At 46.6% G+C, this 26,902-nt stretch overlaps 1 protein-coding gene across 6 annotated transcripts in view; it reads left to right on the top strand.

Annotated features, from left to right (window-relative positions):
• The first annotated feature begins 1,725 nt into the window (after positions 1 to 1,725).
• Positions 1,726 to 26,902, top strand: part of LOC140198146 (SLAM family member 7-like) — an 85,306-nt gene continuing 60,129 nt past the window's right edge. For 2 of the 6 annotated variants that reach the window (XM_072259116.1, XM_072259117.1), the window contains exons 1-2: positions 5,377 to 5,923; positions 21,854 to 22,168. In XM_072259116.1, coding sequence (XP_072115217.1) covers positions 5,857 to 5,923; positions 21,854 to 22,168 — 382 coding nt within the window. In that variant the 5' untranslated portion in view covers positions 5,377 to 5,856. Of the gene's footprint in view, positions 1,744 to 5,373; positions 5,924 to 21,853; positions 22,169 to 26,902 lie in introns of those variants that run through there. The other 4 variants (XM_072259114.1, XM_072259115.1, XM_072259118.1 and 1 more) reach the window with 4 other exon arrangements.

Below are 26,902 nucleotides of genomic sequence, written 5' to 3'. Positions count from 1 at the left end.
CCCCTCCTGTCTGTACATGATGCACCCTCCTCTCTGTGTATTCATGTGTCTATCTAACAGCCTCTTATACGGCTGCTACTTTATCTAATTTCACCACCACACTGGCAGCCTGATCCAGATACTCAATTCTCCTGTAAAAAAAAACCTTGCCCCATACTTCTCCTTTAAAGTCCCCCACCGCGAACTTAAATACATGCCCTCTTGTATTTGACAGTTCGACCCTAGGAAATAGATTCTGACTGCCTACCCTATCAAGACCTCTCCTAATTTATTCACTTCTACCAGGGGAGTGGAAATTTGATATTGGAAGGTCAACCACAATCTTGTTCAATTTTCTAGCAGGATTGAAGGGCTGAATGGCCTACCCCGGCTCCTATTTTTTAAGGAATTAAAACATCATAAGGCATAGAAGCAGAATCAGGCCATTCAGTCCATCGAGTCTGCTCTGCTACTCCATCATGGCTGATTTATTATCTCCCAAAACCTCATTCTTCTGCTCTCTCCCAGTAACCTTTGACACCCTTAGTAATCAAGAAGCCACCAGTCTTCACCTTAAATATACTCAATGACTTGGCCTCCACTGCCATGTGCGGCAATAAATTCCACAGGTTCACCACATTTTGGCTCTTAGGGCACTACAGCACAGACGCAAGCTTTTTAGCCCATCTAGTCCATGCTGATCTGCATTTCTGCCTAGTCCTTGTTGCCCACACCCAGGGCGTAGCCCTCCATACCTCTCCCATCCACGTACCTATCCAGACTTCTCTTCAATGTTGCAATGGACTCTGCGTTTATCACTTTCGCTGGCAGCTTGTCCCGCACTCACGCCACCTCCTCTCCTTTAGTACCAAGGTCTCTGTTTGATTTACAACATCACCGCTTTATAGTTCTGTCAATGTTTTGGTGGTCTGCTTTACTACAGCTCTGAGCTGCACGCTCAGACTCTGCTCACCATTACTGTTATGATGCATTACTGAATCACCAACGGCTGATCTTGAGGACTGACACTCTCAGGACCTCAAATACTCTTCCCTCTCTCACAATCATCGCCCCCCCCCCCCGCCCACACACCCACTTTGTCTTTACTTGGCGGGCGTACAGTGTCATTCCAACGGTGACAATGTACGGTGAGGTTTCCCACAGGTCGGTGCGCTCGTTTTAAAGAACTTCCGTGTCATTGTGGTCGTGAGAGTGGCAGTGTCAGGCTTTAGTTCAAAAGAGGCTTCAGCTCGGAGGAGGCATTGGTTCTGGGTAAGTTATCCAGGTAAGTTTTATTAAATTTCCATTTTTTTCTGATGCGGGGGTGGGGAGGGCTTCAGGTTCTTGGATCATTAGGACCTTTTCTGGGGGAGGTATGACTGATAGGAAAGGGTCGGGTTGCACCTGAACCTGAGGGGAGGGTTTAAACTGAGCAGGATAGGAATCGGAGTGAAGGACCCCAGGACAGAAAAGACAACGTGCAGTCAAGCCGTCAGGAAGGGCAGGCAGATGATAGGATGAAATTGCAGCCAGCAGGGTGAGTATCAGCGCATTAAGGATGTAGAACCAAAAAGGGTAGCAAATACAGTAATCAAAAGTGTTACATCTCAATGCGCGGAGTGTAGAAATAAGGTGGATGACCTTGTTTCACTTTTACAGATTGCCAGGTAAGATGTTGTGGCCATCACTGAATCGTGGCTGAAGAATGGTTGTAGTTGGGAGGGGAGTGTCCAAGGATACATCCTGTATCAGAGGCATAGAAAGGTAGGCAGAGGGGGTGGCGGGACTCTGCTGGTAAAAATGGCATCAAATCAGTGCACAGAACATAGAACATAAAAATCTACAGCACATTACAGGCCCTTCGGACCACAATGTTGTACCAACCATGTAACCTACTCTTGTCACAATGGGGGGAGGCATTGGGAACGGACCCAAATGCAAGGCACAGACACTGAAGTACTAGGGATAGGATTAGGATGCAGGACCTGGGCAAGCACATGGACAAGAAACTAAGAACTAGGAGCCTGGGCTTGGGAAGGCGGGACCAGGACTAGAAACCGTGGACTAGGAGCCAAGGCTTGGACTCCGAGCCAGAGACTGGACACGGACCCAGAACCTGGGTCTTGCCTCGGGCTCGGACCCCAGAACCAGGCAAGGACAGGATGTGGCTGGGGTCTAGAGGTTTGAGGCTTGAGGCTGATAACTCAGAGACTGGAGCTCGGAGACAGACTGAACATCAACATACAGCTGGGACTTACCCTTCAAAAAGCCAGGATTCATCTTTATCTCCGCACCAAGGTGGGACAGGTCCATCCGACGAGTAATGGCAGAACGGCCGGACTTACCCCACAGAGGTGAGGACAAGACAAGACAGATCCCCCCACAGGGCAACGGTAGAACGGCCTGACTTACTCCACAGAGGCAAGGACAAGAAGAGACAAACACCGAAGAATGACAGACAGTTCCATCTCTGCATTGGGGTTGCTCCAAGTCACAGTTACAGCCAGCAACCTCGGCTGGCTATGGAAATAGCCGGATCCCTACTTAGCTCGGAGCGGCTGACGGCCACTCAGCTGGCTCGGGAAACAGCCAAATCCATACAGCAAAGTCAGTTCCGACTACCGACAGCAAGACTCCATGAAGCAATGGTTCACCAATGCAGCCGAAAGATGGCAAGTGGCTGCTCTAGGGACAGTACTAGGATGCAGGACCTGGGCAAGGACATGGATAAAAAACAGGGAACCCAGACAAGGAACTAAGAACTAGGAGCCTGGGCTTGGGAAAGCAGGACCGGGACTAGGAACCATGAACTAGGAGCCTGGGTTTGGGAAAGCGGGACCAGGACGAGGAACCCTGAACTAGAAGCCTGGGCTTGGACTCCGAGCCAGAGACTGGACAAGGACCCAGAAACTGGGTCTTGCCTTGGGCTTAAACCCCAGAACCAGGCAAGGACATGACTTGGCTACATGTCAGGAAGTGGCCGGGATCTAGAGGCTTGAGGTTTGAGGCTGGGGTCTTGAGGCTTGAGGCTTGAGGCTGCGGTCTTGGAATACGGAGGCTGGTAACTCAGAGGCTGGAGCTTGGAGACAGACTGGGAACTGAACATCAACACAGAGCTGGGACTTATCCTTCGAAAAGCCGGGACTCATCTTTATCTCCACACCAAGGTGGGACAGGTCCATCCATCGGATAACGGCAGGACAGTTGGACTTACCCAACAGAGGCAAAGACAAGACAAGACAGGTCCCCCCGCAGGGCAACGGCAGAACAGCCTGACTTGCCCCACGTAGGTGAGGACAAGACAGATCCTCCCACAGGGCAACAGCAGAATGGCCTGATTTACCCCACAGAGGTGAGGACTAGAAGAGACAAACACTGAAGAATGACAGACAGTTCCATCTCTGCATCGGGGTTGCTCCAAGTCGCAGTTATGGCCAGCAACCTCGGCTGGCTATGGAAACAGCCTACCTTGCTTGGAGTGTCTGACGGCCACTCAGCTGGCCCAGGAAACAGCCAAATCCATAGAGCAAATCCATATTGCAAAGACAGATCCGACTACCGACCGCAAAGCTCCATGAAGCGATGGTTCACCAATGAGGCCGAAAGATGGCAAGTGGCTGCTCTAGCCTTCCACCGGCAGGTTGCTCCCCGGGAATCTTGACAAGACAAACCAGCAGCCCACACTCAACCCCAAGGCTACTTATATTCCAAGCTCCAAGATGAGAATCAGGTGCCTATGATTAACCCAACCGAAACAAGGGACAGCCGGAAGACCCAGAGTCCACAGACCAGACCATGAACCGGAATGCGGACTTCACAGACTGGACCATGACAACTCTAGAAACTGCCTAGGATTTCCCTTGCACATAGCCCTCTATTTTTCTAAGCTCCATGTATCTATCTAAGAGGCTCTTAAAAGACCCTATTATAGCCATTTCCAGCACCACCACTGGCAGTGTATTCCACACACCTACCACTCTCTGTGTGAAAAACTCATCCCTGACATCCTCTAGGTACCTATTTCCAAGCATCGTAAAACTATGCCCCTTTGTGGTAGCCATTTCAGCCCTGGGAAAAAGCCTCATGCTGTCCACATGATCAATGTGCCTCATCATCCTATACACCTCTATCAGGTCACTTCTCATCCTCCGTTACTCTAAGGAGAAAAGGCCAAGTTCACACAGCATATTCTCATAAGGTACGCCCTCCAGTACGGGCAACATCCTTGTAAATCTCCTCTGCATTCTCTCGAGAGTATCCGCATCCTTCCTGTAGTGAGGTGACCAGAACAGAACACAGTACTCCAAGTGAGGTATGACCAAGGTCTTATATAACTGCAACATTACCTCTGACTCCCAAATTCAATTCCACAATTGATGAAGTCCAATGCACCGTATGCCTTCTTAACCACAGAGTCAACCTGTGTAGCAGCTTTGAGCATCCTATGGACTCGGACCCCAAGATCCCTCTGATCCTCCATACTGCCAAGAGTCTTACCATTAATACCATATTCTGCCATCATATTTGACCAACCAAAATGAACCACCTCACACTTGTCTGGGTTGAACTCCCTCTGCCACTTCTCAGCCCATTTTGCATCCTATCAATGTCCCGCTGTAAACTCTGACAGCCCTCCACACTATCCACAACACCTCCAACCTTTGTGTCATCAGCAAACTTACTAACCCAACCCTCCACTTCCTCATCCAGGTCATTTATAAGAATCACCAAGAGGAAGGGTCCCAGAACAGATGCCTGAGGCACTCCACTGGTGACCGACCTCCATGCAGAATATGACCTGTTTACAACCACTCTTTGTCTTCTGTGATCCACAGAGCAATGTCCCTTTGGATCCCATGCCTCCTTACTTTCTCAATAAGCCTTGATTGGGGAACCTTATCATGGAGTACCCTGTTTTCTCTGGAGCGTCGGATGCTGACGGGAGCCCCGATAGACACACACAGCCAGCATCTTTAGCGCATACATGATTACGCTAGGCATTGATATACAGCCAGAATCAGGGTAAAACGATCTAATACTAAAGGGCATGCATTTAGCGTGTGTGTGCTGGTGGGAGGGGTGATGGAATTTCAAAGGTGATGTTTTTTTTACACTGTTGGAAGCCCGGAATAAGCAGTCAGGGGTTTTATAAACTCTTCGGCACGGGCAGAGAACGGGCGCATATGGGCATTGTGTAGACAGAAATTAGTTCGGCATCTGATTACTAGTTTAATTTTTGCCACAGCGCTGTGAACTGATGGGCCTGTCCTATGTTCTGAAAGAATTAAAGGCTCGAGCAGGAGTGGAGAGAATGGGTAAAATCAAAGGTAGGGGAGGGTGTGGCGATGACACAGAGGGCGGGAGAACACGGCCCTCGTCCCTTAGTAGCTGCTCTACTATTTCCCTGTCGAGACACTTCCTCCCCGCGCCACCTGCTTCTGCTTAGCCGCTGGCCCCGGCGTGTTTCTCCTGCTTTCAGTTTATGCCTATTCCCTCCTTGCAAAAGTAAACAGAACCCGCGTCAGCAAAGATAAATGTAATTGCGCTTGAGTTTCAAATTTGTGATTATGCAATCGACGTATAACTGCAAATGTATGTATATATATAAGCGAGCGCATTAAATGCCAGTAAATGCTAGTAACTGGTGTATTATCTCGGTCATACAAGGAATATTAATAGCCACTAGCTTTGAAAGACTGATGCTCATCTCATTTCAGTCACGACCATTGGATACCTCATATAATTAAACTGGTATATATCCGGTAAATCTTGGATTTACATCTGATAACTCAGCCTGCGACAGCCGCACTGTGTTATCGGGAGGCTTCAGCACCGCTGAAACGTGAAGGAATTTGCAAAGCAAGTGTCGTTTCAGTAATGTCCAAATACAGTTTCTACGCTGTCGCCGTTTTATTCCTTCGCCCTGACCTCATTGCTTCTGCAGGTAAGCTACATGGGCGTTTTAAAACAAATCTCGCCGTTTGTGAAAGTTGTGAGAGGTAATCTCCAAGCGCGCTGCAGCGGAAGGGTACACCCTTTTCTTACAGTTCGCCTTTCCCTATCTAACAGCGGGACGGAATTTCAAACTTTCTGCTTGAATGGTGTTCAGGTAGATGCCCCCTCGCTACAGTTTGGTCATTGTAACTGTTCTCTCTCATCGACTTCTGGGTTGTCATTTCATTCATTTTGAAACAAAACCTGCTTTGGGCGGCACTCGGGCATATTAGTTTTCCACACTTGCCGCCTGACATCACTTTGCGCGCAATCCCCATTATCACCTCTTGCAGGGTTCCATTTGGTCCCGCTGCTATGGGCATTTTATTGCTATGTCCAGGCGTAAATTCGGATTTCTCATGCCACCTTTGTCACAGGGGTAATTTGTAATCTGTATTCTGCCGCCGTTGCTTTAAAACTTTTTCCGCTGAGAACAGGTCGAAAAGCGGAGATGGAACCTAGGACATGATCATACGTGTTAAGGGTGAATTGAGTGTAAATTCTTTACCTGGGCAAGTCTGATGAAACACGGCGAACTGAGCAAACCTAGTCATGGGTAAAGTGTAGAGTTTTATAATACTGTATAAAACACTCAAAAAAAGTCAAACGTGATGATGAACCTGGAAAATGGGGGCGATAGATAGAACTTCAAATGAAAACTGTACAGAATGTAAAATTTAGTAAAAGGAAACTGGAAATGAATTTTATTGCTCATGCAAATTTGAACAAAATATATACAGATATTTACAGTTTAATTAAGGATGCAAGAATGAGATATAAATCCTTAAAAGAGATTAGCGAAATTTAAATAAATAACACGAAGAAACACTTTGAGGCTTAGTTTGAGGTCTCATTTTAATATATATTATTTCTGTTTTTTGCATGATTTTTTAATCTATTCTATATAGTTTAATTGATTTGCTTATTTATTATTATTATTATTTTATTTTGTTTTTTTCTATATTACATATTGCAAGTTACATATTATATAACTGCTGCTGATAAGTTAACAAATTTCACAACACATGCCGGTGATAGTAAACCATATTTTTTAGATTAGATTATGAGGACACACAGTGCTCTTTTATTGTCATTTAGTAATGCATGCATTAAGATGCATTCTTACTACTCAGAATATTCTGATTCTGAGTATTATGTTCATTTCTGCTCACCTTCCAACGGGAAAGACATCAATAAGATTGAAAGAGTTCAGAGAAAATCTACAAGAATGTTGTAAGGACTTGACCTGAGTTGTTGTGGAAGGGTGAATGGATTAGAACTTTAATCCCTGGAGCAGAGAAGAATAAGGATTGATTTGATAGGGTGGTGGGATGGAAGTGTGTCTCTACAAATGGAGGTGTAGGTGCTCCTTCACTCCGCTAGCTTACAGGTCACCTTTGGGTAAGGTGTAGCACCCGCTTAGCCCCACTACCAGGGTCAGGTGAAGCCATAGGATGGTTGTATGAGCAGCTGGTGCATATCACAAGTCCTAGTTATGCAACCATTGACACCAGGCAGACAATCTCTGAAGAATATTGATAATGGTTGGGGTCACCCATCTTGTAAAGACACTGGCCAAAAGAAGGCAATGACAAACTGCTTCTGCAGAAAAATTTGCTAAAAACAATCATGCTCAAAGACCATGATCACCCATGTCATACGATACAGCATATAACGAAATTGATAATACAAAATTATGAGGGGTATAGATAGGGTTAATGCAAGCAGGCTTTTTCCACTGAAGTTGGGTGAGGCTAAAACTGGAGTTCATGGGTTAGGGGTGAAAGGTGAAATGTTTAAGAGGAACTTGAGAAGGAATCTTTGACTGAAAGTCACCTTTCACCCTTAAACCATGAACTCCAGTTTGGGTGGTGAAAGTGTGAGTGAGCTGCTGGAGGAAGTGGTAGATCCAGGTTCAATGTCAACATTTTAGAGAAATTTGGATAGGTACATGGATGGGAGAAGTATGGAGGGGCATGGTCCAGGTCCAGGTCAGTGGGACTAGGTAGTTGAATAGTTCAGCATCTTTCTGTGCTGTAGACTTCAATGACTCAATGACTCTATAGCAGAACAGCAGAGGAACAGACCCTTATGTCCACAATGTGTGTGTGAGAACATAATGTCTGATTCAGTTGATCCTTTCTGATGAAGAGTCCCATCCCAAAATGTTATCTGTTTGTTCCTCTCCATGCATGCTGTCTGATCTGCTGAGTCCCTCTAGCATTTTGTATATTGTCGTTCAAGATTTCCAGCATCTGCAGAATCCATTGTGTGACCTCTTCTGCCTGCACATGATCACTGCCCCTCCAGCCCTGCACAATCATTTGCCATGTCCAAATGTCTCTTAAATGCCAGGAGTTTATTAATCAAAGTAGAGTTTATTGTCATATGCAAGTTTACTTACAATTGGATCATGGGCACATATAAGCATAGAAGCAACATTCATAAGAAATAAAACATAAATTAAATACAAATTATGCACAATAATTACAAGAAATTGGAATAAGACATTGCCTAATTTGAAGTATTCAGTTTTGGTCACCTACATACAGAAAAGATGTAAATAAGGTTGAAAGAGTACTGAGAAAATTTACAAGGATGTTGCCGAATTTGGGGGATTTGAGTTGTAAGTAAAGATTGAATAGCTTAGGAATTTATTCCTTGGAATGTAGAAGATTGAAAAGAGGTAGATAGAGTAAATGCAAGCAAGCTTTTTTCACGAAGGTTGAATTAAAATATAACTAGAGGTCATGGGTTAAGGGTGAAAGGTGTAAAGTTTAAGGGGAACATGAGGGCAGACATCTTCACTCAGAGGGTCGTGAGAGTGTTTTATGAGTTGCCAGTGAAAGTGAAGCATGCAAACGTAATTTCAATATTTAAGAGAAATTTGTATAGGTATAGAGATGTTAGGGATATGGAGGGCTGTGGTCCCAGTGCAGGTTGATGAGCAGGGCAGATTAAATAATTGGCATTGACTAGATGGGCTGAAGGGTCTGTTTCTGTACTTTATGTTTCTATGACTCTATGAAAGAAAGCAAATAGAACAGAAAGTCTATTTTAATACAATGTGGTTAAACTGCAAAGATTAAAGCAGGCTGGTGTAATTCTGTCACAACTTTAAAGTTGTGAATAACAATTGCCTAACAAAAGGGATGATGTAAAGTCATGGACATTCTTTATGATCAGCACTCCTCCTATAATTAAAAAAAATATTTTCAAAGTAGGCATATGTTATCATATACTACCTTGTGATTCATTTTCATGCAGGCATTTACAGGGAAATTAGAAATACAAAAACTATGCATAAGTGGACAAAGATTGACAAATAACCAATGTGCAAGACAAATTTTGCAATTGAAAATAATACCGACAACCTGAGTTGTAAAGTGTCCTTGCAAGTGAGTCTGTAGGTTGTAGAATCAGTTCAGAGTAACGGTGAGTGAAGGTATCCATGGTGGTTCAGGAGCCTGATGGCTGGAGGGTAAAAATTGTCCCTGTACCTGGTGGGGTGGGACCTAAAGCTCCTGTACCTCCTGCCTGATGGTAGGACCTAGAAGAGAGCATGGTCTGGACGGGGCCTATTTTTGATGATGGATGCTCATGTGAATGTACTCAATGGTGGGGAGGGCTTTGCCTGATGTGTATTTGCCTTTAAATTTCAGCTATTAAATACTTTATTCACATTGCAAAAGAAATGTATGTAAACTTAGAGAAGCTAGGTCAAAGTCTCATTGAACCATGCCTTGTGTTTTCCATAAGATTTAAAATTGATACTGATGGAGGAAAACAGGTTTCAGGGGAAATCACTTCCCTTTCATCGTAGATTCATGACTTCCTAGAGGTTATCAGAAGTAGACAAGGGTTTGGTGAGAGAGTGGTGGAAATGTTTGAGCCACAGTGGAGTCCAAAGTCAGGACCCATAAACATAAGCCAATCACCTGTAAGGAACACAGGAGTTCCAAGCCTGGATTGATCAGCACAATAGTATTTGGGATATACACAGGAAATATTTGGGGCAAACAGAGTGGAAGTTCTTTAGAGTAAAGTTGGATGAGTATTTGAGGGAGAAAAGGATATAAGTGTATTCTTGGACAGCAGTATGCTCATATGATACCAGCCTACATCAAAAGGGCCAACTCCACACTGTAAATTTAATATAATTCAGATCCACTTTTTACAAATATTCCTACTTTTATTTCTAGTTTTTTTTTCAACTGCTGTTCTAACTTCTCACTTCTGGTTCCTCCACTTAATATTCTGTAAAGTACCTACATTACAAATGCTACATGAATGCAAGTTTTTGATCTCTTATTATCAACAATAATTACGCTACTATTTTTGCTATGGAACTTTCTCTTCATTTTTGCCTGTTGCTACTCCTCTGCAAATTCCTGATTCATAAGACCAAGGGCAGAATTAGGCCATTCAGCTCATCTAGTCTGTTCTGCCATTCAATCATGGCTGTTTTAATGCTATTCATTTACCTGATCCCTGAAAACCTTAATTCCCTTTCCCATCAAGATCCTATTAATCTCTGCACTTTAATTCCTATTAATCTCTGCCTTAAACATGCCCAATAACCTAATCTCCACAGCCCTCCATGGAAATGAATTCCACAGACTCACCACCCACTGGCTGAAAAAATTCCTCCTCATCTCATTTCTAAAGGGTGCCTCTTTATTCTGAGTCTGTGCCCTCATACCCCAGACTTTCCTACTAAAGGACACATCCTCTGTACTTCCACTTTATCTAGGATTTGCAGTATTTCAAATGCTTCAAACTTCACCAACTACAGGCCCAGGCACATTAAACACCACCTAGTATGTTGAACCTTTCATTCCTGGGATCATTTCTGTGAACCTTCTCCAGACCCTCTCTATGGCCAGCACATCAATCTTTAAGTATGGGGCTTAGAATTGCTCCCAATATTTCAAATGCGTTCTGATAAATGCCTTATAAAGCCCCAGCAGTACATTTTTGATTTTATATACTAGCCCCCTCAAAATGAATGCTAACTTTTCATTTGCCTTCTTTACTACTGACTAACCTCAAGGGAATCTTGAACTATGAGACCCAGGTCCCTTTGCACCACTGATGTCTGAATTTTCTCCCCATTTAGAAAATACTCGGCACCTTTATTCTTCTTACCAAAGGGCATGACCACACACTTCCTACACTGTGTTCCATCTGCCACGTCCTTGCCACTCTCCCAACCTTCCCAAGTCCTTCTTAAGACTTCCTGTTTCTGCAACAGTGTCCATCCTTCCACCTATCAAGATTCATTCATTGGTTATGTGCCTTGTCATATGATATGGGCGATCACAGTCTTTCCATGACCAGGGTTGTTCTTGCAAATTTTTCTACAGAAGTGGTTTTACCACTGCCTTCCTCCGGGAAGTGTCTTAACAAGACAGGTGACCCCAGCTATTATCAATGCTCTTCAGAGATTGTCTGCCTGGCGTCAGTAGTCATATAACAAAGTCTTGAGATACGCACCAGTTACCCATACGACCATCCACCACCTATTCCCCTGATCGGGTGGGGGGGGGGGCGCGGTGGTGGTAAGCAAGTGCTACACCTTGCCCAAGGTCAACAGAGGGAAGCACCTCGTCTGATAGAGGCATATCTCCACACCGCCACCACCTATCATGGTATCTGCAAAGTTGGCCGCAGTGCCGTCGGCTCCACTATCATGATTATTTGTGATCCAAGATCCTAATCTGACTTGAGCCAAGTTAGTGCTTGAATAGGAGATGATATCTATTAGGAAAAGAGTCAGCAAAAGTCAACCTGCAAACAGCCTGCTTCTGTGGAAGTGTATGTGGCGAGATCAGCCTCTACGAGGACCTTGGGTTTAATTTTAACTGTATCTTTTCAGAATTGGAATCAGGTCTATTATCACCGGCACGTGTCGCGAAATTTGTTAACTTAGCAGCAGCAGTTCAATGCAATACATGATAGTATAAAAAGAAAAAGAAGGAAATCAATTACAGTAAGTGTATACTTAGTGTAAACAGTGTATGTGTGTGTGTATATATATATATATATATATATATATATATAAGATGGTGCAATAACAGAAGTAATATACATTTTTAAAAATGAGGTCGTGTTCATAGGTTCAATGTCCATTTAGGAATTGTCTGGCAGAAGGGAAGAAGATGTTCCTGTAGTGCTGAGTGTGTACCTTCAGGCTTCTGTACCTCCTTCCCGATAGTAGCAATGAGAAGAGGGCATGTCTTGGGTGATTGAGGGTCCTTAATAATGAATGTCATCTTTCTGAGGTACCACTCCTTGAGGATGTCTTGGGTACTATGGAGGCTGGTACCCAAGATGGAGCTGACTAATATTGCAACTTTCTTAGCTTCTTTCAGTTCTGTGCAGTAACACTACCCCTACCTCCACCCCCACCGCTCCAACCCCCAACCAACATACCAGACAGTGATGCAGCCAGTCAGAATGCTCTCCACAGTACATCTGTAGAAATTTTTTGAGTGTTTTAGTTGAAAATCCAAATCTCTTCAAACTGCTAACAGAATATATCCGCTGCCTTGCCTTCTTTATAACTGCATCGATATGCTGGGACAAGGCTAGATCCTCAGAGGTCTTGACAGACAGGAACTTAAAACTGCTCACTCTCTCTACTTCTGATCCCTCTGAGGATTGGTATATGTTCCCTCCTCTTACCCTTCCTGAAGTCCACGATCAGCCCTTTTGGCTTACTGACATTGAGTGCAAGATTGTTGCTGCGACATCACTCCACTAGTTGGCATATCTCACCCCTCTATGCGCTCTCATCTCCATCTTATAGCATTTCATTCTAACAGCATCAAGCAAACATTCCCACCATTTTACATCTGTTAACAAATTTCGTACTGTTTCTGCTGTTGTATCGTGAACCAAGTTACCGGGGAGACACAGAAGCTAGTGGACATAGAATCAGAATCAGGTTTATTTTTCAGATCTCCCCCTCCCACTTTCAAATCTCTTACTAGCTTTTCTTTCAGTTAGTCCTGACGAAAGGTCTCGGCCTGAAACGCCGACTGTACCTCTTCCTAGAGATGCTGCCTGGCCTGCTGCGTTCACCAGCAACTTTTATGTGTGTTGCTTAAAAAGGTCATCTGTTAGTTGACAACTGTAATGAGTGGCTGCAGAGAAACTGCAGTTGATTTCAACAACAGGCAAAATTATGCAAATAAAATAAAACATAGGGGTCAGGACAATTGGCTTAAATGTAAACAGTGACAGAATTGGTGAGTGGGCAAGAAGTTCATAAATTAAATATGGTGTGCATCAGAGGGCAGTGGCAGGAAGAATGATGAATTGGTGAAATATTGATGCAGGTGGCAGGATGATGCTTTGGATGTGAAGGCGGAAGATGAGGCCCGCGGGAGCTCCATTCAGGAGGAGAGGAGATTAGAGAGGGGCCCATGAATCAAAGGAGAAGTGGTTACTATGGTGGAGGGAATCCAGGGTTCAGGAAGAAAGAAGGCAATTCAGAGGCATCTGGGGCATCTCATCATTGGAGAGAATACATTGAGATGGGGGGGGTGAATGGGGAAAGTGAGGCATGTTTGGAGGGAATGTGTGGACTTGTGCGGACAATCAGAGACTGGATGAAGATGGAGAGATCCAGAAAAGAAAGGGGTGAGAATGGAATAAATAAAGGTAATGATCTGGTGAAAAAATGGCAGCAAAAATGTTGCATTTCTGAGTTTGGTACAAGCTGCAGGAAATATTATGAATACAGAGTCGCTGACTCTTCCAGAGATTTTGAGGAGTGAACTTGAGCAGGACCGAGGCAAAGCCTCCTCCACAGTGTCAATGAGGCCACTCACTCACGTTGGAGGAGCGACACATTTAGTTTCTACCTGGGTTGTCTCCAACCTGATTACATACACCGTACATCTATTTCTCTGACTTCTGGTAACTTTTCCCTTCCCCCTCCCTTCTGCCATTTACAACTCCGGGTCCCCTCTTAACTCTTCTTATCATCTACCTCCCACCGCCCTCTGGTGCACTCCTCCTTCAAATCAAAAAACTGAAAGAGAAATGCATTAGTTTATCTAACCTCTGGCAATTTCCCCCCTTATCCTTCTCCCCCTTTCTCTTCCCTGTTCTGGCTTCCCTTTTGCTTCTCCACTTCTCTCTGGTGCTTCTCCTCCTTCCCCTTCTCTTAAGGGAGGGCACTGGGAGTGGACCCAAATGCAAGACAGAGACAGTGAAGTACTACGAACACGACTTGGGCTAGGACATTGGCTCGGCAAGTGGGACCAGGACAAGACACTGGGAACTAGGAGCCTGGGCTTGGACTCTGAGCCAGAGACTGGACAAGGACCCAGAACCTGGGTCTTGACTCGGGCTCGGACCCTGGAACCAGGCGAGGACATGACATGGCTACAGGACTGGACATGGCTTGGGTTCTTCGTGGCGAGGACATGACGAGGCTTGGGTTCCTCAAGGCGAGGACATGACGGGGCTTGGGTTCCTCGAGGTGAGGACATGACGGGGCTTGGGTTCCTCGAGGTGAGGACATGACGGGGCTTGGGTTCCTCGAGGCGAGGACATGACGGGGCTTGGTTTCCTCGAGGCGAGGACATGACGGGGCTTGGGTTCCTCGAGGCGAGGACATGATGGGGCTTGGGTTCCTCGAGGCGAGGACATGACGGGGCTTGGGTTCCTCGAGGCAAGGACATGACGGGGCTTGGGTTTGGACTCTGAGCCAGAGACTGGGCAAGGACCCAGAACTTGGGGGGTCTTTACTCAGGCTCGGACTCCAGAACTAGACGAAGACATGATGTGGCTACAGGACTGGACGTGGTACTCCTGCACAGGACGAGGATGCAAAGCCTTGACCTGGACAGGACAAGGTTCTTGGACGTGGCTTGGACAGGACGAGGTAACCCCAGCACTGGGCTGGGCAAGGCACATGGACAGCACAAGAACACGAAACCTTGACTAGGTCGAGGGAGACAGGAGTGCAGAACCTTGGTTGGGGGAGGACAGGAACACAGACCCTTGGTCTTGAGAGGACAGGAATGCAGAGACATGGAACACAGAGCCGGGACCTCTCCTTGGAAACAGGACTTGGAGCCAGGGCTCTACACAGAGTCAGGACCCCTCCTAGGGAGCAGGACATAGGGCCGGGACTCATACACAGAACACAGAGAGACAGTTCCCAACACAAGGTAGTGGCAAACGGCCGGACCGACCAAGCAAAGGCGTGGACACAGATAAGTTTCCTAACACTAGGTAGCGGCAAACGGCTGGACCTACTTAGCGAAGGTGTGGACACAGAGAGACAGTTCCAAACAATGACAGACAGTTTCTTATCCTGACACAGAAAAGCTCCGGTCCTTCTCTGATGGTTGAACTTGACAGTGGTGCAGACGAGGCAAGGCAAGGCTTCAGGAGGAAGGTGAAGGGAAGGGAAGGGAACAGTCCAGCAACTGAAGCTGAACCCAGGAGCTGTTTATGTAGGCAGCCCAGGATCAGAATCATGTCCCTCAATTAAGGCACACAACAGGACAAGGGAAAACCGTAACACGTGGAATACAGATCGATGGACTGGACCGTGAACCCCAATGCAGACTTCACGGACCAGACCATGACAGTATCCCCCCCCCCACTCTATGAGAGCCTCCTGACAAACAAACAGGCTCTCCAGGACTAAGGACGACATGGATGGGTAGGGAGGAATTCAACAGCAGAGATCCCAGGATAGCAAGAGTTAAATGGCACGTCTGTGTCTCTGGGCCCATATTTGGCTGGACTGTTCTGTCATGGGGGGGGGGGGGTGGCATTGGGAGCGGACCCAAATGCAAGACACAGACACTGAAGTACTAGGAACAGGACTTGACTAGAGAACTGGGACAAGAACGCAGACTTGGGCTCGGACATTGGCTCGGCAAGCGGGACCAGGACAAGGAACTGGGAACTAGGAGCCTGGGCTTGGACTCCGAGCCGGAGACTGGACAAGGACCCAGAACCTGGGTCTTGACTCGGGCTCGGACCCCGGAACTAGGTGAGGGCATGACGTGGCTGCAGGACTGGACATGTCTTGGGTTCCTCGAGGTGAGGATGTGACGAGGCTTGGGTATGGACTCCGAGCCAGAACCTGGGTCTTGACTGGGGCTCAGACTCCAGAACTAGAAGAAGACATGATGTGAAACTCCTGCACAGGACCAGGCACACAGACAGGACGAGGATGCAAAGCCTTGACTTGGACAGGACGAGGTTCTTGGATGTGGCTTGGACAGGACGAGAAACTCCTGGACAGGATGAGGGAACCCCAGCACCGGGCTGGGTGCGGTACTCCTGGGCTGGGCGAGGCACATGGACAGGTCGAGAACACGAAGCCTTGACTAGGTAGAGGGAGACAGGAATGCACAACCTTGGTTGAGGGTTGACAGGAACGCAGAGCCTTGGTCTTGAGAGGACAGGAATGCAGAGACATGGAACACAGAGCTGGGACCCCTCCTTGGGAACAGGACTTAGGGACGGGGTTCTACCCAGAGTCAGGACCCCTCCTAGGGAGCAGGACATAGGACTAGGACTCATACACAGAACACAGAGAGGCAGTTCTCAACACTTGGTAGCAGCAAATGGCCGGACCTACCTAGCGAAGGTGTGGACACAGAGAGACAGTTCCAAACAATGACAGACAGTTTCTTATCCTGACACAGCAAGGTCTTGCTCCGATGGTTGAACTTGACACTGGTGCAGGCGAGGCGAGGCTTCAGGTGAGGCGAGGCGAGGTGAGGTTTCAGGCAAGGCAAGGTGAGGTGAGGTTTCAGGTGAGGTGAGGCAAGGCAAGGCAAGGCTTCAGGCAGGGCTCCGGGATGAAGGGAAGGGAAGGGAACAGTCCAGCGACTGAAGTTGAATCCAGGAGCTGTTTATGTAGCCAGCCCAAGATCAGAATCATGTGCCTGAATTAAGGCACCAACAGAACAAGGGAAATCCGGAAAACCTGGAATACGGATCGATGGACCGGACCATGACAATACCCCCCTATCCCCACCCATGGGAGCCTTTTGGCAACCGAACAGGCTCTCTAGGACTAAGGACGACATGGGTGGTTGGGGTGGGGGGCATTCAACAGGAAAGAAGCCAGGATAGTCAGAGCTAAATGACAGTGTCTGTGTCGCTCGGTCCATATTTGGCTGGACTGTTCTGTCATAATGGGGGCGTTGGGAGCGGACCCAGATGCAAGACACAGACACTGAAGTACTAGGAACAAGACTTGACTAGAGAGCTGGGACAAGAACACAGACATGGGCTCGGACATTGGCTCGGCAAGCGGGACCAGGATAAGGCACTGGGAACTCGGAGCCTGGGCTTGGACTCCAAGCCGGAGACTGGACAAGGACCCAGAATCTTGGTCTTGACTCGAGCTTGGACCCCGGAACTAGGCGAGGACATGACGTGGCTACAGGACTGGACATGGCTTGGGTTCTTCATGCTTGGGTACTTCATGGCTTGGGTTCCTCGTGGCGAGGACATGATGAGGCTTGGGTATGGACTCCGAGTCAGACTGGGCAAGGACCCAGAACCTGCGTCTTGACTAGGGCTTGGACTCCAGAACTAGACGCAGAGTGGACGTGGAACTCCTGCACAGGATGAGGCACACAGACAGGACGAGGACACAAAGCCTTGACTTGGACAGGACGAGGTTTTTGGACGTGACTTGGACAGGACGAGGTTCTTGGACGTGATTTGGACAGGACGAGGGAACCCCAGCACCGGGCTGGGTGTTGTTCTCCTGGGCAGGGCGAGGAACTTTGACAGGATGAGAATACGAAACCTTGACTAGGTTGAGGGAGGCAGGAGCACAGAACCTTGGTTGAGGGAGGACAGGAACGCAAAGCCTTGGTCTTGAGAGGACAGGAACACAGAGACATGGAACACCAAGCCGGGACCTCTCTTTGGAAACAGAACTTGGGGCCGGGGCTCTACACAGAGTCAGAACCCTTCCTAGGGAGCAGGACGTAGGGCTGGGACTTGTATACAGAACACAGGGAGACAGTTCCAACACAAGGTAGCAGCAAACAGCCAGACCTGCCTAGCAAAGGCATGGACACAGATATGGTTCAAAACACAAGGTAGCGGCAAACGGCCAGACCGACCTAGTGAAGGCGTGGACACAGACACAGTTTCCAACACTAGGTAGCAGCAAACGGCCGGACCTACCTAGCGAAGGCATGGACACAGACACAGTTCCCAACACTAGGTAGCAGCAAACGGCCGGACCTACCTCGTGGAGGTGTGTACACAGACACAGTTCCCAACACTAGGTAGCGGCAAATGGCCGGACCTACCTAGCGGAGGTGTGGACACAGAGAGACAGTTCCAAACAATGACAGACAGTTTCTTATCCTGAAACAGCAAAGCTCCGGTCTTGCTCCAACAGTTGAACTTGACAGTGGTGCAGGCGAAGGTTGCAGGCAAGGCTTCAGGCGAGGTGAGACACGGTTTCAGGCAAGGCGAGGTGAGGCAAGGCTTCAGGCAGGGCTCCAGGAGGAAGGGAAGGGAAGGGAACAGTCCATCAACTGAAGCTGAACCCAGGAGCTGTTTGTGTAGCCAGCCCAAGATCAGAATCATGTACCTGAATTAAGGCACCCACAGAACAAGGGAAATCTGGAAAACCTGGAATACGAATCAATGGACCGGACCATGACAGTACTGCCCCCCCCCTCCACCCCCACCCATGGGAGCCTTTTGGCGACCAAACAGGCTCTCTAGGACTAAGGATGACATGGGTGGTTGGGGGAGCATTCAACAGGAGAGAAGCCAGGATAGCGAGAGCTAAATGACATTGTCTGGGTTGCTGGGTCCATATTTGGCTGGACTGTTCTGTCATACGGGGTGCGTTGGGAGCAGACCGAGATGCAAGACACAGACACTGAAGTACTAGGAACAAGACTTGACTAGAGAGCTGGGACAAGAACACAGACTTGGGCTCGGACATTGGCTCGGCAAGCAGGACCAGGACAAGGCACTGGGAACTCGGAGCCTGGGCTTGGACTCCAAGCCGGAGACTGGACAAGGACCCAGAATCTGGGTCTTGACTTGGGCTTGGACCCTGGAGCTAGGCGAGGACATGAAGTGGCTACAGGACTGGACATGGGTTGTGCTCTTCATGCTTGGGTTCCTCGAGGCGAGGACATGATGAGGCTTGGGTTCTTCATGCTTGGGTACTTCATGACTTGATCTCCTCGTGGTGAGGACATGACGAGGCTTGGGCTCCTCGAGGTGAGGACATGACGAGGCTTGGGCTTCTCAAGGCGAGGACATGACGAGGCTTGGGTATGGACTCCGAGCCAGAGACTGGGCAAGGACCAAGAACCTGGGTCTTGACTTGGGCTTGGACTCCGGAACTAGACGAAAACATGACATGGCTACAGGACTAGATGTGGAACTCCTGCACGGGACGAAGCACACAGACAGGATGAGGACAGGACAAGGTTCTTGGACATGACTTGGACAGGACGAGGGAACCCCAGCACTGGGCTGGGTGTGGTACTCCTGGGCAGGGCGAGGCACATTAACAGGATGAGAATACGAAACCTTGATTAGGTTGAGGGAGATAGGAACGCAGAACCTTGGTCGAAGGAGGACAGGAACACAAAGCCTTGGTCTTGAGAGGACAGGAAAACAGAGACATGGAACACCAAAAAGGGACCTCTCCTTGGAAACAGGACTTGGGGCCGGGGCTCTACACAGAGTCAGAACCCTTCCTAGGGAGCAGGACGTAGGGCCGGGACTTGTATACAGAACACAGGGAGACAGTTCCCAACACAAGGTAGTGGCAAACAGCTGGACCTACCTAGTGAAGGCGTGGACACAGACACAGTTCCCAACACTAGGTAGTGGAGGTGTGGACACAGAGAGACAGTTCCAAACAATGACAGATAGTTTCTTATCCTGACACAGCAAGGCTCTGGTCTTGCTCCGACAGTTGAACTTGACAATGGTGCAGGCGAAGGTTACAGGCAAGGCTTCAGACAAGGCAAGGCGAGGCAAGGCTTCAGACGAAGCAAGGCGAGGCAAGGCTTCAGACGAGGCAAGGTGAGGCAAGGCTTCAGATGAGGCAAGGTGAGGCAAGGCAAGGTGATGCGAGGTGAGGCAAGGCTTCAGGCAGGGCTCCGGGAGGAAGGGAAGGGAAGGGAACAGTCCAGCAACTGAAGCTGAACCCAGGAGCTGTTTATGTAGGCAGCCCAAGATCAGAATAAAGGCACACAACAGGACAAGGGAAAACCAGAAAACCTGGAATACGGATCAATGGACCGAACCGTGAACTGGAATGCGGACTTCACGGACCAGACCATGACACCCCTTCTCCTATGGTTCACTCTCCTCTCCTATCAGACCCTTTCTTCAACCCCTTTACCTTTTCAGCTTATCACCTCCCAGTTTCTCACTCCATTCCGCCTCCCCCACCCACCAATCTTACCTCTCACCTATCATCTTCTCGCTTGTACTGCTTCCACTCCCACCACCATCTTATTTTGGCTTCTTCCATCTTCCTTTCCGGTACAGAAGAAGGTTCGCGCCCTGGAACATTGACTATTTGTTCCATTCCTTGGCTGTTGCCTGGCTGAGTTCCTCCTGCATTTTGTATCTGTTGTTCTGGATTTCCAGCATCTAAAGAATTGCTTGAGTTTCTGAAACTAAGACAACGGTTCCTTTTTCCTCTTTCTCTCCCACAAGCAAAGTAGCTTGCACCCATAATGACACTTTTGACCTAGAGGAAGTGAGTGAAGGTGGAGTCTCTTAACGTGAAGAGAAACGCAGCTGCCAAATTAGTTTGTTTGAAAAGGTTAGGCCTCCATTCAGGGAAGAAGCAAATTCCCTGGATCTGGAGCGGAGGCATAAAGGGGCTGTGCATCCTGACTGTGGTGGAACCAGTTAGGAATAGGGAACTGGAGAGCTTAATTAGCAGAGGGCACCCTGGTCTCGTGGCTGCAAATGGGAGGGAAAGGTATGTTGTCAATACTGCTTTAGTACTTCCTGTCAGGTTAGCAGAAAAGGTCATAGGCTGCAGTCTACCATTTCTGTAGGACCTGCATGTGTCCAGGATGAAAAAAATGGGCAGGAAAAGTCATTGTGAGCCTGTAAACTACCTTTTCCAAATGTTCCTTTCCGGAGAGCACCATAAGGATATTAAAACAAAAACTTAATATTTTCTGAAAAGTTTCTTCATCTCCAGTTCTACTTGCATTTTGTTTACCAATTTCACGAGTGCTCCAGCTATTTTAATTTGTGCTGACTATTCAGGATTCTGCAGTGCAGAAGCAGACCATTCAGGGCAGTTGCCCTGTGGTTTAGAGTCACAGAATCATAGAGCACAACAGCTCAGCAACAGGTTTTTCCAGCCCAACTGCTCCACAGCACAGGTCACATCTCTGGAAAGAGAAACAGGCTGAAGGCCCTTTTTCAGATGAAGGGCCTCTGACAGAAAAGTTGACTGTGCTTCAGAGATGATGCCTGAGCTGTTGAGTTCCTCCTGCATTTTGTGTATGTTACTCACCCAGTGACAATGAGTAATAGAATCAAATAAGAAAATTCCCTAACTTCTAGTAAATATTTCCCATGCAAGTATTTACGTGGGAAGTATTCTTTTTTCTCTTTTTCCATTCTCAATAAGAAAGCAATTTTGACCACTTTCTTCAAATACTCAGTCACCCAGTATTGCAGGTAACCTCCCATCTCCCCAGTCATCTGAGCATTTTCACAACAATCAGCCCCACTCTGGCGAAATACCTCTTCATTCTCTTCAGCACGTTAAGAGGTGAACTGGAATCTGCCCAAGGTGAAATCAATGCTCCTACCTGGAAATGTCTGTGCCTCCTTCATGATCACTTCTTTCCTTGGCCACCAGGACACCAGGAAACATGGAAGGTAAACCAGGAATTCTCCTGTGCCATTGGTGGATCCATTTTGTTGCCTGGTTTCAACGGTGAAGTTAAGAATGTACAGCATATTCGGTGGGAGTTCGGCGATACACGGATTCTAGATTACTATGATAAATCAAAAAACGCCAGCTTCACCAACCCATACAGGAACCGATGTACCTTCTTCTCTTCCAATGGATCACTGCTATTGAAAAATTTAGTGAGCCACGATGAGGGACTCTACAAAATTACCATCAATTTAGAAGCCAACAGCAGCAAAGTCATAAAACTGAATGTTATTGGTAAGTGCAGAGTCTATTTATTACTGTGTTGCTTCAACTCGAGACTCGTGGCAAGCCTGCTATTCCATTCTTCACAGTCAATGTGCTTCAAAGAAGAAAAACTTGCATTTATAACATGTCTTTGATATTAATCAAAAATGCTGTACCTAATATATGAGGTCACGGAGTGTATGTTCATGGACTTCAAGATTCGATGTGCATGTTCAGAAACATACACCGCTGTTGTAACACATGGTTATCTGAGTTACTGTTGCCATCCCGTCAGCATGAAACAGTATGACCATTCTCCTCCAACCTCTCTCATTAACAAGGCACTTTTGCCCACAGAACTGCCACCCACTGGATGTTTTTTTTTCCAGTTTCTGTGAACTCTAAGACTGTAGTGCGTGAAAATCCAAGGGAGTCAGCAATTTCTGACATATTCAAACCACCCCATCTGGCACCAACAATAATTCCACAGACAACATCGCTTAGGAGACATTTCTTTCTCCCATTTTGATGAAAAGAGGGTGTTGCCTGAACAATAACTGAAGCTCTTGATCATGTCTGAATACTTCTATGCATTGAGTAGCCGCCACATGATTGGCCAATTAGATATTTGCAATTGCTTGGAATCAAATTACCTTGCCTGGTGTCTCAGGACTGGGTGTGCTGCACCAAGGCCGCATCCTGCCCTGCACTCCTTCTCTGCCACTGGTCCCACACCCCTCCTATGGCTCTTCACTATACAGTGGCATGCAAAAGTTTGGGCACCCCTGGTTAAAATTTCTGTTACTGTGAATAGTTAAGCGAGTAAAAGATGACCTGATTTCCAAAAGGCATGAAGTTGAAGGTGACACATTTCTTTAATATTTTAAGCAAGATTACTTTTTTACTTCCATCTTTTACGGTTTCAAAATAACAAAAAAAGGAAAAGGGCCCGAAGCAGAAGTTTAGGCACCCTGCATGATCAGTACTTAGTAATACCCCCTTTGGCAAGTATCACAGCTTGTAAGCACTTTTTGTAGCCAGCTAAGAGTCTTTCAATTCTTGTTTGGGGGATTTTCGCCCATTCTTCCTGCAAAAGGCTTCTAGTTCTGTGAGATTCTTGGGCTGTCTTGCATGCACTGCTCTTTTGAGGCCTATCCACAGATTTTCGATGATGTTTAGGTCGGGGGACTGTGAGGGCCATGGCAAAACCTTCAGCTTGCGCCTCTTGAGGTAGTCCATTGTGGATTTTGAGGTGTGTTTAGGATCATTATCCTGTTGTTGAAGCCATCCTCTTTTCATCTTCAGCTTTTTTACAGACGGTGTGATGTTTGCTTCCAGAATTTGCCTGTATTTAATTGAATTCATTCTTCCCTCTACTAGTGAAACGTTCCCCGTGCCACTGGCTGCAACACAAGCCCAAAGCATGATCGATCCACCCCTGTGCTTAACAGTTGGAGAGGGGTTCTTTTCATGAAATTCTGCGCCCTTTTTTCTCCAAACATACCTCTGCTCATTGCGGCCAAAAAGTTCTATTTTAACTTCATCAGTCCACAGGACTTGTTTCCAAAATGCATCAGGCTTGTTTTGATGTTCTTTTGAACATTTTGAATAGAACTTTTTGGCTGCATTAATATAATGTTGTGAAGTATTTGGTCATGCATTTTGTTAGAAGGAACAAAGGCATAGACTATTTTATAAACAGGGAGAAAATTCAGAAGTGCAAAGGGACCTTGGAAACCTCGTGCAGGATTCCCTAAATGTTAACTTGCAGCTTGAGCAGGTGGTAGAGAAGGCGAATGTGATGTTAGCATTCATTTCAGGAGGACTAGAACATATGAGCAAGGATGCGATGCTAACACCAGACTGCACTTTGAGTACTGTGAGCAGAGTTGCGCCCCTTATCGAAGAAAAGTTGTGCTGGCATTGGAGAGGGTCTAGAGGAGGTTAAGAGAATGATTCTGGGAATGAAAGAGTTAACTTATGAGGAGTGTTTGATGGCTCTGAGTCTGTACTGACTGGAGTTTAGAAGAACAAGGCGGGGGGGGGGAATCTCATTGAAACCTATCGAATGTTGAAAGGCCTAGATAGAATGGACATGTAGGGGGTATTTCCGAGCGTGAGGGAGTCTAGGACCAGAGGGCAAAGCCTAGAATACAAGGACACCCCTTTACAAAAGAGATGAGGAGGAATTTTTTTAGCTGGAGGGTAGCGAATCTATAGGATTCATTGCCATAGATGGTTTTGGAGGCCATGTCACTGGGTATATTTAAAATCGAGGTTGGTAAGTTCTTGATTAGTCAGGGTGTCAAAGGTTATAGAGAGAAGGAGGTTGAGAGGGATAATAAAAGAGCTATGATGAAATGGCAGAGCAGACTCGGTGGGCCAAATGCCCTAATTCTGCTCTTATGCCTTGTGATCTTATGGTCTAACTACTCTTCCACAGACACATCAAAGGAATCTTGCTTAAAAAATGCAATAGCCTATGATCCCTATCAGAGTCTCTGGTATATTCTGATAGACCCATATTTTCTCCAATTACTTGCGGAAATTCATCATAAATATGGTCTTTTTTCAATATTCAGTATCCTAACACCACAAAGCCTAAAAGAAGCATGTTCCCTGTCATTCTCTGCCTATGTATTTCGAAGGGAGAACTCTTTGATTCCTTAATGTACAAAGGAATATGCTAATATTGGGGTCACAGAACAAGTTATTATAGATTCTATATATTCATGTCAATGGTTAACGTTTACTGGATGCAGTCTCACACAGATAAAACTACTACAAAGCACATAGATAATAACAAAAGTATTTTGTATGTGATCTGCAGGTTGGGCAGCATCTATGAAGCAAGAAGCAAAGTTAAAATCTTTTGTCAGTAATATTTCAGACTGGAAAAGTGAGAAAAAAAGTATTGGAAAAGACCATGAGATATCGGAGCAGAAGTAGGCCATTTTGCCCATTGAGTCTGCTTTGCCATTTCATCATGGCTAATCATTTCCCTCTCAGCCCCAGTCTCCTGCCTTCTCCCCATAAGCCTTCGTGCCCTAACTAGTCAAGAATTTATCAATCTCTGCCTTTAATCTACCCAATGACTTAACCTCCATAGTTGCCTGTGGCAATGAATCCACAGGTTCACCACCATCTGATTAAATAAATTCCTCCTCATTTCCGTTCTAAATAAACGTCCCTCTATTCTGAGGCTGTGTTCTCTGGTCTTAAGCTCTCCCATCGTAGGAAACATCCACTCTACTGAGGACTTTCAACGTTCAATAGGTTTCAATGAGATCCTCCCCTCATTCTTCTGAACTCCAGTGAGTACAGGTCCAAAGCTATCAAATGCTCCTCATAAAAGTGGTACATTGGCATGTTATCGCCGCATATACCAAGACACATTGAAAACTCGCCTTGCATACCATTCCTACAAACAAATTCTTTACAACATTGCGTTGAGGTAGCACAAGGTAAAACAATAACAGTGCAGAACAAAATGTTACAATTTTAGAGGATGTATAGTGCAGGTAGACAACCAGGTGCAAGGTCATATTGAGATGCACAGTGAGGTCAATAGTCCATCTTATTGTAAAAGGAAATTATTCAATTGTCTTGTGTGTGGTAGAAGCTGTCCCTGATCCTGTGGGTACGTGTTTTACAGCTTTAGTATCTTCTAGCTGATGGGAGGGTGGAGAAGAGAGAGTTCCTGGGGTGGGTGGGACTTGGATTATGCTGGCTGCTTTATCAAGGCAGTGAGAAGTAAAGCCAGTCCATGGACAGAAGGTTCCTGTGATAATGTTGACGCCTCTGCAAGTTCTTGCAGTCCTGAGCTGAGCAGTTTTTTTTTAAATTTCAAAATATACTTTATTCAAAAATAAAATTATATACAATAAACCATTCAATAACTTTCCATCCTTTACATGCGTTTCCATTATAGTCTGTACATATCCATACTTATGGCCACCCACGTGACACTCCAGTTGTTCACCTTACCACATCATTGTTGAGGGGTATACTCCCCGCCCCCCTGACCCCTCCCACTCCCACAGGTGAAGAAACCTAAACTGTGGTCCTTCCCCACCGGGCCCTTGTGGTGGCTGCACCTGGGCTGAGAGTTGCCATGGCAAAGTAAAACAGTAACAGGGTTCAGACTCAAACATGAGGAAATCTTCAGATGCTGGAATTTCAGGCAACACACATCAAAGTTGCTGGTGAATGCAGCAGGCCAGGCAGCATCTCTAGGAAGAGGTACAGTCGACGTTTCGGGCCGAGACTCTTCGTCAGGACTAACTGTAATAAGAGATGGTAAGAGATTTGAAAATGGAGGGGGAGGGGGAGATCCAAAATGATAGGAGAAGACAGGAGGGGGAGGGATGAAGCTAAGAGCTGGAAATTTCATTGGCAAAAGGGATATGAGAGAATCATGGGACCTAGGGAGAAAGAAAGGGGGAGGAGGGAAGCCTAGAGGATGGGCAAGGAGTATAGTGAGAGTGACAGAGGGAGAAAAAGGAGAGAGAGGAAAAAAAAATATAGATATAGGATGGGGTACGAAGGGGAGGTGGGGCATTAACAGAAGTTAGAGAAGTCAGTGTTCATGCCATCAGGTTGGAGGCTAATCAGACGGAATACAAGGTATTGTTCCTCCAACCTGAGTGTGGCTTCATCTTGACAGTAGAGGAGGCCGTGGATAGACGTATCAGAATGGGAATGGGACGTGGAATTAAAATGTGTGGCCACTGGGAGATCCTGATTTCTCTGGCGGACAGAGTG

This window comes from Mobula birostris, chromosome 5 (genome assembly GCF_030028105.1).
Source record: "Mobula birostris isolate sMobBir1 chromosome 5, sMobBir1.hap1, whole genome shotgun sequence".
NCBI lineage: Eukaryota > Metazoa > Chordata > Chondrichthyes > Myliobatiformes > Myliobatidae > Mobula > Mobula birostris.
The sequence above is the reverse complement of the archived record's forward strand: the minus strand, read 5'-3'. Positions and strand labels throughout refer to the sequence as shown.